The sequence below is a fragment of the Pangasianodon hypophthalmus genome, chromosome 5 (genome assembly GCF_027358585.1).
Source record: "Pangasianodon hypophthalmus isolate fPanHyp1 chromosome 5, fPanHyp1.pri, whole genome shotgun sequence".
Taxonomy (NCBI): Eukaryota; Metazoa; Chordata; class Actinopteri; order Siluriformes; family Pangasiidae; genus Pangasianodon; species Pangasianodon hypophthalmus.
The window spans coordinates 13,140,833-13,158,072 of record NC_069714.1 but is presented as its reverse complement, the minus strand read 5'-3'; the positions used below and the strand labels follow the sequence as shown (position 1 = coordinate 13,158,072).

At 40.1% G+C, this 17,240-nt stretch overlaps 1 protein-coding gene across 5 annotated transcripts in view; it reads left to right on the top strand.

Moving 5' to 3' along the window:
- sema5ba (sema domain, seven thrombospondin repeats (type 1 and type 1-like), transmembrane domain (TM) and short cytoplasmic domain, (semaphorin) 5Ba) overlaps nucleotides 1-16,658 on the top strand; it is a 96,833-nt gene extending 80,175 nt beyond the window's left edge. For 3 of the 5 annotated variants that reach the window (XM_026911676.3, XM_026911691.3, XM_026911685.3), the window contains 5 exons: nucleotides 3,659-3,829; nucleotides 5,630-5,764; nucleotides 6,786-6,830; nucleotides 7,796-8,001; nucleotides 13,929-16,658. In XM_026911676.3, coding sequence (XP_026767477.1) covers nucleotides 3,659-3,829; nucleotides 5,630-5,764; nucleotides 6,786-6,830; nucleotides 7,796-8,001; nucleotides 13,929-14,096 — 725 coding nt within the window. In that variant the 3' untranslated portion in view covers nucleotides 14,097-16,658. Of the gene's footprint in view, nucleotides 1-3,658; nucleotides 3,830-5,629; nucleotides 5,765-6,785; nucleotides 6,831-6,956; nucleotides 8,002-13,928 lie in introns of those variants that run through there. The other 2 variants (XM_053233999.1, XM_026911707.3) reach the window with 2 other exon arrangements.
- Nucleotides 16,659-17,240: the final 582 nt, after the last annotated feature.

Genomic DNA, 17,240 nt, shown 5'->3' with positions numbered 1-17,240 from the left:
ATCTGTGTGAAATATAGATGCAGTTTGTATGGTGAGGTCATAGACCTTCTAGTATATCTCTAGAAAAATCAATCATAATCATTAAAATGTGTAAGGACAAATATAGATAAGTATATACATTTTGTTGTAAACATTCACTGATTAATAGTTATAGGCCAAACGAGACATACTGTATCTTTAATCAGATGGAGCAGGGATTGAAAGGATCCAGAAAAATGGGGACAAAATGTTGTGTTCTGTGCAGCTCCCTAATTAGTCGCCTGTACTGTGTGTGCTGTGTGTTGGACTCTTGTTGAGGGTTGTCACCTTACAGATGCTCATGCCCCGAGTCTCCTCAATTTAATTTTATTTGTATAGTGCTTTTAACAATGGACATTGTCACAAAGCATCTTTACAGAAATATATAAATTCAGAATGTAAATTTTACATTTATAAATTTATCCCCAAGCCAGAGGTGACGGTAGCAAGGAAAAACTCCCCAACATGATATGAAGAAGAAACTTTGAGAGGAACCAGACTCAAAAGGGAACCCATCCTCATCTGGGTGACAACACTCTATGCCCGTGAACCCTCAGGATCTGCTCCTTTACCTAAGAAAAAACTATTCACAAAAGGCTTGACTAAGCAAATATGTTTGCAGCCTACACTTAAAAACTGAGACTGTATCTGAATCCCGGACACTAACTGTAAAACTGTTCCATAACTGTGGGGCTTTGTAAGAGAAAGCTCTGCCCCCTGCTGTAGCCTTCACTATTCAAGATACCAAAAAATAGCCTGCACCTTTTGATTGAAGTAGGCGTGATGGATCATAAAAGACCAGAAGTTCGCTCAGGTACTGCAGCATGAGACCATTCGGTGCTTTATAGGTCAATTTTATAATCAGTGCAAAATTTGATTGGGAGCCAATGCAGTGTGGATAAAATAGCAATGATGTAGTCATATCTTCTAGTTCTAGTAATGACTCTTGCTGCTGCATTCTGGACTAACTGGAGCTTGTTTAAGCACCTACTGGAACATTCAGACAGTAAGGCATTACAATAATCCAACCTAGACATAACAAATGCATGAACTAGTTTTTGTGTAGTGGCATTATATTTCTTATCTTAGCAATATTTCTGAGATGAAAGAAGGCTATCCTAGTAATATTATCTACATGAGCTTCAAATGAAAGACTGGAGTAAATAATCACACCAAGGTCTTTTACTGCCTCACACGGTGGAACAGAAAGGCCATCCAGAGATACTGTGTAATCAGAAAGCTAACTTCTAGCTGCCTGTTGTCCTAGTACAAGTACTTCAAACTTGTCAGAATTAAGTAGAAGGACGTTACTAAGCATCCAGTGTCTAATGTCCTTTACACATTCCTCAACTTCATTAAGCTAGTGTGTCTCACCTGGCTTTGCTGAAAACTGTGTCTTCAGCATAACAGTGGATGCTAATACCATATTTACAAATAATTTTACCCAGAAAAGAAAAAAGAAGTGGGCCTAAAACAGAACCTCACAGAACACCAAACTTTACCTTAGTATGCAAGAGAAGTGTCCATTTACATCTACAAACTGATAACGATTAGTCAAATAAGACCTGAGCCAGGAGTGGGCCGTTCAACAACCCTAACTCCAACAACATTTTCTAGTCATATCAAGGAGAATAGTATGATCAACGGTGTCAAAAGCTGCATTAAGGTCAAGCAACACAAGCAACAAGACACAGCCCTGATCAGAGGTCAGGAGTAGGTCATTTACCACTTTAACCAGTGCTGTCTCTGTGCTATGATGAGGCCTAAATCTTGACTGATACATTTCATCTTTGAAATACTACCAATCTAGTTTGACGCCATTTACGTCCTAATTTTCGAGTTGTCTGTTTTATGGTGTGTGTTTGATCATTATGCCAAGGTGCTAGTTTTTTCTTTCTAATTATTTTTCTTGTAAGTGGAGCTACATTATCTAGAGCATAGCGGACTCTAAGAATTCAGTTGCCTGATCAAGTTCTGTGGGGTCAGATGGTGATCCAACCATAGTTGATAACTGTGGGAGATTATTGAAAAACTGTGCAGTAACTGACGTGAACATATGTTTGACGTGGTAGCATGGTAGGTAGATGAGATAATGATCTGAGATAACTTCAGACTGTGGAAACTTAACTATATTTTCTATATTTAATCTGAATGTTAGTATAAGATCAAGAGTGTGACCACCATTATGAGTGAGTCCTATTACATTCTGGTTAACCCCTACTGAATCAAGAATGGACACAATCGCTGTTCTCAGAGGGTCTTCCGGATTAGCAAAATGAATATTAAAGTCTCCAACAATTAATGCTTTGTCTAAAGAAACAACCAGGTTTGAGATGAATCCACTAATTCACAAAGAAATTTAAAATGTGGCCCTGGGTTTTGTAAATAATAATTAGCAGAATCGACTGGGTAGACTTATTTTTTGTGGCTACATATGTTAGTATAAAGAACTTCAAACGCATTGACTTTATGTCTAAGTTTTTGTGTGACACTTAGATTATCATTATAAATAACTGTGACGCCTCCTCCTCTGCCAGTTAGACGGGGATGATGTATATAACTGTATCTGGGAGGACTAGCTTCATTTAATGCTACATACTCACTTGGTTTAATCCACGTTTCTCTTAAAAACAGTACGTTAAACTCCTGTTCGGTAATAGTTTCATTAACAATAAGTGCTTTAGACATAAGAGATCTAATATTTAATAGTCCTAGCTTCAGATCAAGGGTGGTGGCTGTGCATTCAGTATGATTTAATTTTATGTTAATTAGGTTACTAAAACAAACTCTCTAAGTATTTCTATTGTTTTGTATATTTCTACATATTTGTTTTGCTTGGGGAACAGACAGAGTCTAAATATGGAACCTGAGTGATGACTCAGTGCAGCTAGAGACGGTCGGTTTAGCCTGCTTGTCTGCTCGCCGGCCTTGGCTCTGGATTGTCACTGATTAACTAGGCCTGTTCTAAGACTATGTGCTATGCTGCAAGAAATGAGAGCAGCACCTTCCCGAGTGGGATGGATATGGTCCTGCCCTAACAGGCCAGACTTGCCCTCAAAACTACTCCAATTATCTATAAAGACCACATTGTCTCCTCTCTAATCCACTAGAGGAAATCGAGTTTTCCACTGCAGGCAGATAGAGCTGTTCCCCCCTCTCCCCTCTCTCTCCATCCCATCAAGCTGATGAAACATCCACAGTGGATTCTAGCAGCTTCTGACAGGAGCAGAAATGCCAATAAAGCAACACTTATTGTGGACAGGTAAAGCCATGGTGTTAGTGCTCTAATGGTGAGGCACAGGTGTGGACAGTGCTGCAGAAGGCTAACGAAGAGTGCTGAGCAGCGAAATCAGACTCCTCTACTGTGCCTGCGTCCCCATTACATCTCATAGCAAATGTTCATCTGTCAGCACTGCATTTGTTTTTGATTTCTCTTTCTGTTGTGTTTTGTCTTGCTTCTTTTTGTCTGTCTGCTTCTTTTCATGTCTGTTTTTTTACGTCTTTGTGCTCGCTTGTTGCATCCTGTTTGCACTGTGTGTGTGTGTCTGCTTATCAATGTGTCCTGTTGTTTGTGTCTCCCTGCTTGCCTGATCGTCCTGTACTTGTGTGTGTCGTGTATGTCTGTGTCTGGTCTGTTCAGTGAAAGGTGCCTGGTCTTGCTGGTCGTCATGGTCACAGTGTACGGTGCCCTGCGGTGGCGGGCACTACCAGCGGACACGCACATGCACAAGCCCCGCGCCCGCCCATGGAGGGGACATCTGCATCGGGCTGCATACAGAGGAGGCTCTGTGCAACACACACACCTGCCAGGGTAAGCCCACCATCAGGACCAACAACAAAGCAAAACAGGCTCACTGCTTAAAGTGATAGCCAACTGTGAGCCACAGGTCCTGACAAGTCAGTCAAAATGTGGAGTGCCTCTACCTGTATGCACAAGATCAGATACATATGTTTTGAGTTTTTTTTTTCCAGTCTCCTGTCTTTGTCCATCCATTTTATCACCTCAAAGAAGTGCATCATCTGTCAGCTCCATAGAACAATTCCCACTGCTGTGAACAGATCATTAAAAACATCCTTCAGATACAGAGATACCTTGGGTTTGTGTGTATGCGTGTGTGTGTGTGTGTGTGTGTGTGTGTGTGTGTGTGTAATCATGCTCTGCAATATTAAAAGTTTTTCTGTATAAAACCAGCTCAGGAGAAACTCAAATATTTATGAAGCAAGCTAATCTTGGAATCATGTGTGAATGCAAGCATTTTCCTAAAAAGAAGATATAAAAAACACCTTTTGGATTTAACAAGCACTGCCATATTTCAGTTTTTCACCCATATTCTATTTCTGTCTTGAACTACACTTAATACTGAATGCATTGATGCATTGCAAAATGATTCCATTCCCTGCGGTTAGAAAAGCATGTAAGACTGCATGCCTAGCCAGCCATTATAAAGATGACAAGAATAGAGCATTTTAAAGCTATAAACAGGAAATTAATTGCCTCTTTACAAAACTGATTTTTTTGTTGGAGAAAATAGGGGTGGCTGATATATGACTATATAATGTCGATATAGTGATAAATCATTTCAGAAGTCTGATATATTACAGTTATCAACTGTGCTTATATCAAGCAGTTGCGTAATTTTTTCCTTATTAAATTTATTAATTTCTTTTTGTAGACATGAATTAGAAATATTGATTTTTAAACATGATACTGCCTAAATATGTTGTGATACATACACTATGGATTTTGAAAATGTTATTATGTAAGTATTGTGATATGATATTTTTGTCATATCACCCACCCCTTATAAAAAAGGTGACAACACGCATATGTATGCACACAGATCAGTCAAGCATGTGAGTGGCTGTTTTCCTTTTTCCATTCGTCTCCAATATGCTGGCCTGGTGATCACCCAGACCCAGTGCTACAGATTAAAGACCGTTGCAGGCTCTCAATCAGGCTCCAATAAGATTGCGCAAGCTGTACACATATCATTTCAGCATGGCATGATTAAAGATGTTTCGGGAGTAAGAGTGAGTGTAGGGCAGGTGTAGAGGCAGCATGTATATTACGAGACGCAGTCTAAGTCCATCAATGCCACTCGTTCCTTATTTCCTCTCCCCCTGACTTTGCTAAGCAAACACTTTGTTTGTTTGAGGTAAATAAAGAGATGGATGTAGCAATTATCTGCACTGCTCAGCATCATTATTAAACAAGGAGGCTGCTTTCCATGATGGCTGCAAATATTTCACGTCAGCAAGCAGCTTAAGATGTAGATTTTAGATGTCACCTCTGAAGCTCTTGTTTCTGTCGCTTGTCTCTTGTCACTGCTGACTCTGTTTCTGCATCATAAAATTTGTGGCTGCTTAGCAGTCTGTCATCTCTGAACTGAAAAGAATGAATCTACAAGCTGATTAAATTTCCCCAGCAAAGAAATGCATATAATATACATATATTTTTAACATCTCTCCAAAGCATACTTATCAATATCTGCCTTCTGAAGGTGTTTCCTTTTTATTATTTGGGCATTTGATTTTTGGGACTTGCTTCATATAAATAAATGAGTGGTCGAACTTTCTAAAAGCTTGTGTTTGTGAATGTTTGTCCATGCAGGTGGCTGGATGGCCTGGACCTTGTGGTCTGCATGTGATGATCTGGGCCTACAGTCACGCACTCGGGTGTGTGGGAATCAGGGTTCTCCATGTGTGGGGAACAGCACCCAGTACAGAGACTGCAACGAGATACCCGGTGAGAGATCACCTTTGAATGTGCTTGAAGTCACACATACAGTATAGTACATGTATATATTGAGTATTTTTTGTCCAGTTCAAAAAATTTGATTCAAAACCTTGCTAGCCAGTTAATATTTGCGTAATTCACTGTTGTACTTATTTTAACAGTCATATATATATTTACCTCTTCAAAACCCATTAAGATAGATTAGATATAATGTGTTTACTTACACTAGTTCTTCACTCTGGTCAGTAAAAGAGGGTTTTATTAGTAGAGAACTGACATTTCCAGCAGGAGTTAGCCGAGCAGAATATCAAGTAAATCAGGCGCTGTAATTAATATTAATGTTATGTCACAAGGCAGGCTCACATCTAATTTCACTGCAATTTTAGGGTGAGTGTTTGAAATCATAAAGTATCTTGGACTGTGAGACTTTTAGGCAATTTCACCATAAATTAATCAAGAAGATTTGTGCATCTCAGTTGAAACAGTCTCACTCTCACCCCACAGGCATGAATTACACATCTTGCGCATATCAGAGCTCAGCTTTAAAAGCATAAATGAGGACTGGCATTATAACAGATTTCACTTGACTTGGCTGTATTTTTAGTGAGATATAATCTTTGAAGCATGTTTAAATTTGAGGTCTTCACTTGGATGCTTACTCTAATCTATGATCTTTGTAATAGGTTTTATATTAGTAATTGAAATTCCCAAATTGAAAAACATAATGCACACTGTCTGATCAGAGTTAAAACCTAAATACTCTTATTCTATAACCAAGAAAGGCTTTTATGAGATTCTCTTCTTTATATCGGATTTTCTGCGCACAGTACCTGGATGTGTCTCTCTGACTGTCATTGCTCGTCTTCACATTGGCCCAGTTCCAGCAGTGCTGCTGTTCAGAGGAGTGAACAGAGGACAGGAATGATTGACATTCCTGCAGTATAAGCCAAGATAGATAGGAATGTGTGTGTGTGCTTGCATGTGTGTAATTCAAAGGTGTATAACTATGTATCTCATTCTCTCTTCCCAGTGATTTTACCTGCATCTGGCTATGATAAAGACCAGCAGTGTGGGGGTAAGTGCGTCGACAATGCCCCAATCATATAAAACAGACAGAATGTGTTTTTACATGCATGTTGGGCCGCACTTGTGCATGTGTGTTCATGTACCTACATGTTATGTGCTCTTGTGACTGTTGCAGTGTGCAAGCATGGGTGTATGCATGTGTGAATGTGTTTGCTCTTGCAACCCTGCTCTCTCATGCAGCCCTCAGGACGTAATGGAAACTCGCCAGGTGTAACCTTTCTCCTGCCCTCACTCCCTCTCCTTGACTCTCAGTAATGTAAATGAGTGCTGGAAGGAGAGTTGAGGACAAGGAGGTAGAATCTACAGGGCCGAACACGAGCGTTCACACCCCGATGCGTCGCTGCTCTTGAGCTGAGACGATTCTCCACACTCTGTGCCCTGTCAGTAAGGCGCACACATTCAGATGAAATATACATAAGGTTGGCACACCGGTTCTTTTTAGGCCACAGATCCAGGCCACAGTGGGTACCCTGCAGTGCCCTTGAGATGCCATCACCATGCCAACGGCTGGAGCCAACCACAGGCAGCTCATTACCCAGCATCCCCAATGAGCGGTGCTCTCTCGTGTCTCATCGTCCAATTAGAGCATTGCAGCCTGGCCTCCTCTTTTTCATTATGCTAATTCATTATTGACCTAGCCAGCAATATGACTGCTTCTTCACGCACTTCTGCTAAGCAGGAGACTGTGTCTCAGTGCAGCTTGAGTCACTCTGACATCCTCCCACATCTGCATTGAAAAGAACATAGTAATGACATTGAGCTAGTAATGACTGATATACTGGTGTCACAGCTTTTCCTGGTGTACCTATTAAGAGTTATTTTTTGCACATAATGGGCAGACTGAAGGGGAAAAAAGTTGTGCGAAAGCAGGGAACAGATGATTTCAGAGACTTGTAGACAAATAACTTTTTAAATGTCCTTATTCGGTTAACCTTGGCTATCTTATTTCCCCAGGGTTCACACTGTTGCATCTGATAGCGACAGGTGTGTCATGTTTTCTGGGAGCAGGCCTGTTGTCATTCCTAGTATATGTCTACTGTCAGCGCTTCCACAAACCCTCACAGGAGTCAGCTGTGATCCACCCTACCACCCCTAACCACCTCAGCTACAAGGGCAACACCACGCCAAAGAATGAGAAATACACACCCATGGAGTTCAAGGTGAGATCATCCATCTTCTTGTATATAAAATTCTCCTTTACAATACAGCATCAAAGCCTGAAATGTCTCTGTTGACTGGTACTTAATGTCTGTATGAAGAAAACAATTACGGCTATAACAGCTAATTGAGAAACCCGCTAACATTTGATAATAAAAATAGTTTGCAACGAATGTTGTTATTGATTATTTGGACTGTGTTATAAAGCATGATTTGGCACTGCGTCACTTAAACTAATACACATTTGATGGAAATGATGGAATATGTTACAGCAGAGAAAACATGAGAGTTGGCCTCATGTCATTCTATACGGCCAAAAGTATGTGGAAACCTGACCATAACACTCATATGTGATTTTTGAATGTCCGATTCCAGATTTAGTCCCCCCTTTGCTGTTATAATAACCTCCATGGTTCTGGGATGGCTTTCCACTAGATTTTCAAACATGGCTGTGGGGATTTGCCCATTTAGCCACGAGAGCATTAGTGAGTTAGGCACTGATGTTGGGCAAGGAGGCCTGGGGCGCAGTCGGCATTCCAGTTCATCTCAAAGGTGTTCAGTGGGGATGAGGTCAGGGCTCTGTGCAGGTCACTCAAGTTTTTCCACTCCAATCTTGGCAAACCATGTCTTCATGGACCTCACTTTGTGCACAAGGGTACTGTCATGCTGAAACAGGTTTGGGCCACTTGGTTCAAGTGAAGGGAAATTGCAATGGTACAGCATGGAAAGACATCTTAAACAATTGTGTGCTTCCAACTTTGTGGCAAGAGTTTGGGGAAGGACCACATATTGGTGTGATGGTCAGGTGTCCACAAACTTTTGGCCACACAGTGTAACAATTTCACTTGCAATCATTTGTTTGTGAGAAACATTGGAAGCACAATGTCTCTGTTTGAATCATGCCTATTATATAACCACTGTGTATTCTTTTCAGTTATCCTATCTGGGTTTCTATCTGTATTGCACATTTATGTGATATTTATCGATCGTTCTTGCTTTATCAGAAAACATGGTACTTTGGCCAAACATTCGGTACTTTGTATGACAACTTCGTTGAAACTGTGTTGAAGATGACTCAAATTAATGACTGGTCTATGCGACAAATTTTTTTCACTTCAAAACATATGATAAAGCATGTGCATTTTATAGTTTTGGGCAGTGAGTAGTGAAGCTATTTGAATTAATTAGCTTGTAAATAGTTAAAATATTTTTTTTCAACCTAATAGAATAGAAAAAGTAGTGCTGTATTGTTTTCGTAGCATGCACAATATACACCAATCAGCCATAACATAAAAACCACTGACAGGTGAAGTGAATAACACTGATTATCTCATTACAGTGGGCTCTGTCAAGGTGAGGGATATATTAGGCAGCAAGTGAACAGTCAGTTCTCAAAGTTGATATGTTGGAAGCCAGAAAAATGGGCAAGCATAAGGATCTGAATGACTTTGACAAGGCCCAAATTGTGATGGCTAGACGACTGGGTCAGAGCGTCTCCAAACCGGCAGGTCTTGTGGGGTTTTCCCAGTATGCAGTGGTTAGTACCTACCAAAAGTGGTCCAAGGAAGGATAACCGGTGAACCGGCAACAGGGTTATGGGCACCCAAGGCTCACTGATGCGCGTGGGGAGCAAAGGCTATCCCATCTGGTCCGATCCCACAGAAGAGCTACTGTAGCACAAATTGCTGAAAAAGTTATTGCTGGCTATGATGGAAAGGTGTCAGAGCACACGGTGCATTGCAGCTTGCTGTGTATGGGGCTGAGTAGCTGCAGACCAGTCAGAGTGCCCATGCTGACCCCTGTCCACTGCCAAAAGTGCCTACAATGGGTACGTGAGCACAAGAACTGGACCATGGAGCAATGGAAGAAGGTGGCCTGGTCTGATCAATCATGTTTTCTTTTACATCACTTGGATGGCCGGGTGTGTGTGCTTCACTTACCTGGGGAAGAGATGGCACCAGGATGCGCTATGGGAAGAAGGCAAGCCGGCAGAGGCAGCGTGATACTCTGGGCAATGTTCTGCTGGGAAACCTTGGGTCCTGGCATTCATGTGGATGTTACTTTGACACGTTCCACCTACCTAAACATTTTTGCAGATCAAGTACACCCCTTCATGGCAACCTTATTCCCTAATGACAGTGGCCTCTTTCAGCAGGATAATGTGCCCTGCCACAATGCAAAAATGAACTGCAAAAAGGAACATGGTTTGAGGAACATGACAAAGAGTTCAAGGCATTGACTTGGCCTCCAAATTCCCCAGATCTCAATCTGATCGAGCATTTACAAGACTTACAGGATTGCAACTTACAGGACTTACAGGATCTGCTGCTAACATCTTGGTGCCACATACCAAAGCACACCTTCAGAGGTCTCGTGGAGTCCATGCTTTGATGGCTCAGAGCTGTTTTGGTGGCACAAGGGGTAGTGACACAATATTAGGCAGGTGGTTTTATGTTTTAATATATCCTGCTTTTGGTCCAGTCCCAATAGTCAATCCCAGAAAGAGTCGATTCACAGATTCCAGGCACTGAAAAATAAGAGTCAGCCCCAAAGCTTTGGAGTTGATTCCAAACACTGAAAATGACTCATGCACACATAGCAAGCAAAATGAATTTAGCATCGGAGTGTTTCAGTTAGCAAGACTGCCAGCAGATATTTATTTTGCCTTTATTTAAAATTTTTCTGGTTAGAATTTTTAAAAATCAGCTTTTGAAATGCAGATAAGACATATATTTGCAAAATGGTGCATGGATTCAGTAAAAAAAATGTACAGAATACCATCACCTTACATTAGTTTGGGTTTCTCATTTGGTTCACATAAGATCTTAATACATATAATATTCTCATGCTGTGACAGATTATCTGATAAATGTCCTGTAGTGCAGTTAGTGAGCTGTTATTTAATTAAGCTTAGTTAAAAGATCTATAGTGGTATTAGTTGATTGAAATGCAAAGAAATATTTTTTTAAATAAATATTTTTGGTAACAGTATATTTAAAAATAATCCAACTAATTGATTAATCAAAAAATAATCAATAGATTAATTGATTATCAAAACAATCATTAGTTACTACTATATATACAAATTTAACAGATCTGGTTAAAGTTGTGTAAAGTTATGTAAAAGCTACAGTGTGACTTTCATCACACTAGTCTAATTAAGATATTAAGTTAACTAAATATCGACAAAAATCTGGGAATAATATAGAGTAATGGCTGTATTCTGTCAGAGACCTTGCCAGTAGCGCATTGTGCAGACAGCACGTTTTTCACGATCAATAAATGGCTTATAAATCAGCTACTGAGAACGGTCCTTTAGTTGTTCTTGTGCACATAATTTTATTATATTATTTGCGTTTGATACACAGATCACAGCTAGATGATTGTCTCCATGCATATGTACATTTTTATAAACTGTTCAAAGAAACCGTTGGTAAATCTTAACATCACAATTTAGGATTATTCTACGAATGTTTTTAGAAATGAGGCCTCAGGTCATTTACACAGAAGTTGTGCTGTATTTGGTCTTCAGAACAGTATTGAAATTATTGAAAATTTGTATTTATTGACCCTACTGCAAATATGGAAATTCTATTATAAATGTCTCAAACAGCTGTTGGTAGGAGGATGATTCTTTCCCCATGATGTTCAGACCCAATGTTGAACAGTTGGAGTAGTGTGGGCTGAAAAAAAAAAAAAAAACAGAAAAATGACAAAGGCCTTATTATTTTATTCCACTGTGTGAAGGTCTAAGTTTAGTATTCATTAGCCCCAATGGCCTCGCTATCATAAATGTCAATTTTATGAAGCTGCTCAAGCACTGGGAGGTTTAAATTGACCAGTGTGTTCATTTTAGCCTGTCATATTACCCTTTTTCACCAATAATCAAGCCACATATTTTCTCCTGTGAGTGGGTTTCCAACCATTTTGTACCTTCCCATGGCAGCTTTCCTTTCTGAAAGGAGATATGAGGAAGAAATATGTGGTCATTGTGGACATCGTTTCTCAGTACATTACAATGGCTTGCACATTCTGTGGATGGCACCCCTGCAATATCTATACCCAATTATTTGACCAGTTTGACAATCTTCTAACTCTGAACTTTTTTTCTAATATTAATATTATTACGCACGTAACATATAAGCTGCATATAAAATACATATTTTTTTAACTGATACTGTATGACAAAATGTGACCTCCTCTTCTCATTTATCAATGTATCAATTATTGTATAATTTAAACAACAAGAACTCTCATTCAATTCAATTCAATTCAATTCATTTTTATTTGTATAGCGCTTTTTACAAAGGTCATTGTCTCAAAGCAGCTTTACACAAACAAAAGTAAAGTGAAGTGTGTGTGTGTGCCGTCTCTGATGAGCAAGCAGGGCGACGGTGGCAAGGAAAAACTCCCTGAGATGGTGATAGGAAGAAACCTTGAGAGGAACCAGGCTCAACAGAGAACCCATCCTCATATGGGTTTACACTGTAGTGTGCGTGTGTGTGAGCACAATGTGTGTTGGTGTAGTCCATGGAAAACAGCTGAAGCGTTTTCGTGGCAGTATGAAGCATTGCCGGTGGACAGGTCCAGAGTGAAGGGGGGGGAGGTCTGGATCACCGGCAGCTCAGGAGTGTAGCTCGGCAGAAGGAGAAGGAAAGTGGTTAGGTACACTCAATGATGGCAACCAGTGGAGCGTGGGCTTGGTTAGAAACATAAAATTTTGATGAATATTATTTTTGGTGGATTGTGACTATCATCTGTTATGCGTGAAAAGTGCATCTCTAGAAGTGTGATTGCAGAGAGAGATTAGCGTTGTTTTTTTCGCTCTGCCTGAGGCTCCTTGTTTAGCCCCTTCTCCCAGCTCCTGGCACATGCTCTGTCTTTGTTAATGGGCTCCATTAGCCTGTTTAAGCAGCAGCCGGCCGGTGCACTCCCACAGCTGGTTCTGACTGATCGTCGAGCCCATCCAATTAGCCAGACTCGGCTCACTCTCCCCCACCTCCTGTCCTTGCTCTGACACCTGCGTACTCCGTTCACCACGACTTCCATCGATCTGCTCTGTACCCACTGCTCACTCTAAGCTCATTATGAGCCTTCCAGGCGAGGATGTGAGTAAGGTGATCTTAGCTGCCCTGGATGTTTTAGACATGTGCTTCTAGATGTATCTGTATGCAGAAAGGAGAATCGGAAGTAATGAATCAGAAATAATGACAGGTGTAATGATCAACTTCCGGTGAGAGACATGCAATAATTAGAATGAAGAATCAGAGATTAAGACAGGTGAGACGAAGCCACAGCTGTTCATCAGCTGTTTAGCTGTTATATCAGCAATAAATCCAGCCTTCTTCTTGCTGTCACCTGTGACACTGGGATAAGTGCTTGTTTCTGTATAGGGTTATAATTGGGGATGTTTTAAAGCACACAACACCAAGGTCCTACACCCTGACAAACTATTGTTTATTATATTTTATGTTATATGATTGCAATTGTTGTTCAGAGGCTCACAGGCAGCCTGGGAGGTTGAGTCATTACAATCACTGCTGAGCATTGCACACTTTTTCTCACCCAATTACTGAGATGCTGTTGCTTCAGAGCTGTTGACATAAATTGCATTTCTCAAGAGCACCCCAGAACGCTCATATTCTGCTTTCATCCATGACCTGCTAGTCTATTGCTTTTGAATTATTCAGATCCTCAGCTGGGAACATCATTCTGAGGTGCTGTCGATATTTATAGTGCTAGCTGGATTAGGCACAGTGTGCTTACACTCATGACCCTGAACTGTCTTCTGCTCCCAGGTATTAGTGGTTATGTAGATTGTCACCACTGAAAAACCTTTCTATCTGTCTCACATATCAGCACAAAGTTTTGATCTTTCACACTATGTGTCCTTTTTCCAAACTGACCTTTTTTTTCCTATCCCCTATAGACACTAAACAAGAACAACCTACTGCCAGATGAACGACCCAACTTCTTTCCTTCACAAATCCAGCAGACGAATGTCTACACCACCACCTATTACCCCACACCACTGGGAAAGTATGACTATCGGCCTGACTCCTCCCCCTCTCCCTGCAGAACCTACAACCCCAGCTGAGACACGTGTCCCACCCCTTAGCTATATTGCCATGGTGATGGGGAATACTGACAGTCCGGAGCTTTTTCGTAAACTCTTACCATGCGCTCCACCCATGCATTCTTGGCACCTGATGTGCATAGGTGCTCCTCTGGATCATTTCACATGACTCCTCACACTCCCACCATGGAGGATATGAGCATGTCATATAAATCACAGCTAATGGTGTTTTAGATGGTATTCCTTCCTTGGGAATGTGTACAATTGTGTAGCTACACTGATGTCAATTATTTAAATCTCGATCTCTGAGAAACTCAAGATATCTTTAATCTTAACAGAAAAGGGTTTCTGGCTAAATGAAAGAGGACCTCTATTTAAGCTGACTCCACACTCTCCAATCTAGAAAACCTCTTATGTGAATTCCAAAATGGGCAAGTTCAAGACTCCACACTGGCAAACATTGCACCAAGGAAAGGAGCAAAAAGAAATACGGTTAAAGAAAGGAATGAACAGAACCTGTTAGTTCTATGTAACAAGGCCCAAAAACGCACTGTAGGCTGTGGGTCTACAGTTCTCACCATCTCACAACTAATGCACTGTTAAAAGACATGCAATGCTGATATTATTACATGGACAACAATGAACCTGCTTGGTCAGGAAATCAGTATGGCAAAGTCTGCAACCCATCTATGAGAAAGTGCAGAGGATGGAGTCCAATGTGCCACTGTTCAGTAGAGTTTGGAGAAGAAGCAATAGGATTGTAACTGGTGCCACTGGGCTTTAAAGACCACTATTACCTTCCAGTCTCTGCCGTGTTGGACCTTGGATATATCATAAGAACACATACTTCTGAATTCTGAATACTTGGTTTGCCTTGATGGTTGTATCAAATACGAAATGTTTGGACAATTTTTTTTAATATGAAACATTATAGAAAAAAATGATAGCTTGGCACTTTTTAAAATATTATTTTAAAGATGGAATTATTTGACAGTTGTTTGGAAATGAAGTAGGATAGATGAATATTAGGGTTTATTTAAAGAATTCACACTTTGATGGGATATACTGATTTTGGTCATTTTCTTATATTTAGATGTATTATTTTGTACTCTTTATAGAATTAACCATCATTATCATTATTTTTTAAATATGGCATTAATTTATACAGCATTAATTATACTATCGAATATCCATCATTTGTTCTTCAAGCTCTTACAGCAGTGATTCAAATATTTCATCACATCTAGCACATTTTCCCTACCATAATTTGACATTATAACTGTGCACACATACAGTAAGCATTTGTATGTGTGTATGTGTCTTAAAAGGAATGACCAAACTCAAATTTGTACAGTGTTAAAGGAGTTAATGAAGCAGGAATGCACATTCTTTAATTTTTAATATCTCATTCATTGTATTCAGTATCTGATGCACTCTTCAGTTCTACATGAACAAACAACAAAAAAGGGAAAAGAACATGGGGAATCTTGTTGGGGTATGATATTATTTAAAGTAAACTCGGTTTGTTAAGGGGCATTCAAGAACAAAGCTATTTTTATTATGCTCGTCAATGGAATGCTGCCAGTGGTGACCTTTAGTTAAGCTAAGCACGAGTGCTTGATTTGTACATAGGTAATGCCCCACTATGACACATAAAAGTTAGTGTAATGTACATGTATATTGTAAAGCTAACACTTTTTTTTACAGGCCTTATAGTTGTAAAATAGTATGTGCAGCATCTGTGTATATACCAACTATAGGCACGGTGTGGGGATGGAGCTTCTCAATGAGTCTAGTGCTCCTGCTCTGTGGGAGTCAACCAGAACTCCTCCAATTCTTGGTAAAATCCAATTTAAAATTTCATTCACATCTATTATGTGATCATACTGTTTAATTCAGGCACAAAACTACTAGTTTGGTGAATTGTTTTAGGAGTTTCCAACATTATTGCTCACTAATTTTAATTTTACAACTTTAAACTTACTTCCAACTGTGGTATTGCATCCAATCCAACAGGAAAATTTCATATTTATAAGAATGCCACTATGCAGAGATTTAAAGAGTTATTCTGCTATACTGATGTCATGAGCCATGTTACCATATGCCTCTATAAAAATCAAGCGTTAATTTGCAGCTGTATAAAAAGGCCTGGAATGTGCTGTGATTTCAATTTACTGCCTACACTACGAGGCTCAGCAGTGTATCACATTCACTAGCAGTGTATTCACATTCACATTTCTGTTTAATAAGAACAAATTATTGGTCTCGATAAAATATATTTTATATATAGGAATATGACACCCATTACCTAATATGAAAGCTTCTCATATTTGCCCAATGTATGGTCTTATTACTCCCACTCTGACCTCTGGTTTTTAACAGGCAAGGAGCAAGCTGACAAAATGAGACGCTCCGTCCCCTCAAGGCTTGGTGCCCTTCTATGCAACTGACCCATTGGTACTGTTAGATATGTGATGTAGACTGTAATCACTGCCTTTTAGACACTGTGAATTTTTGGTACTCTATATTTTTGTATATTGTACATTGTAAATGATAATAAACCATGATGATGACTCAAACTAAGTGCAGATAACATCCTTTTCAGCTCATTCCTAAACATTACCAAACAGGGCCAGTCTGTTCTCTTTCTGACTGTGAAAGGAAAGTGTTTTCATACTGGCACAGGATCTGTTTTTGTGTTTCTGTAGCTAGTGTCAGCCTGGGTATCGCACAGTCCCATTTGTTTGTGCTGGGATTTGCTTGGCTGGCTGGGTTGAAGGATATCAGACTCCAGTTCTGACAACACTTGCAGATCTGCCACATTCCCCAAGTGACAAAGGAGTCCTCTAAAGGAATAAATGGCTGCCAGGATTTGCATCCATCTGTAGTTGGTAGACATCATCCTTAAGACCTTCCGCTTTCACACATGTCTATTGCACTGTTGGTCTTCACTGACATTATACAAGGCATTGCTGTGCAAACCTTAGTGACAAGAGGATAAATCTATCATTGTTTCATCTTCAGTAATCCTGGTCAGGGTCACGGTGGATCCAGAGCTTGTCCTGGGAAAACTGGGTGTGAGGCAGGAATACACTCTAGCGCCATGCTCACACACATTCGCACTTTCATTCACACCTTAGGGAAATTTAGTATAGCCAATCCACA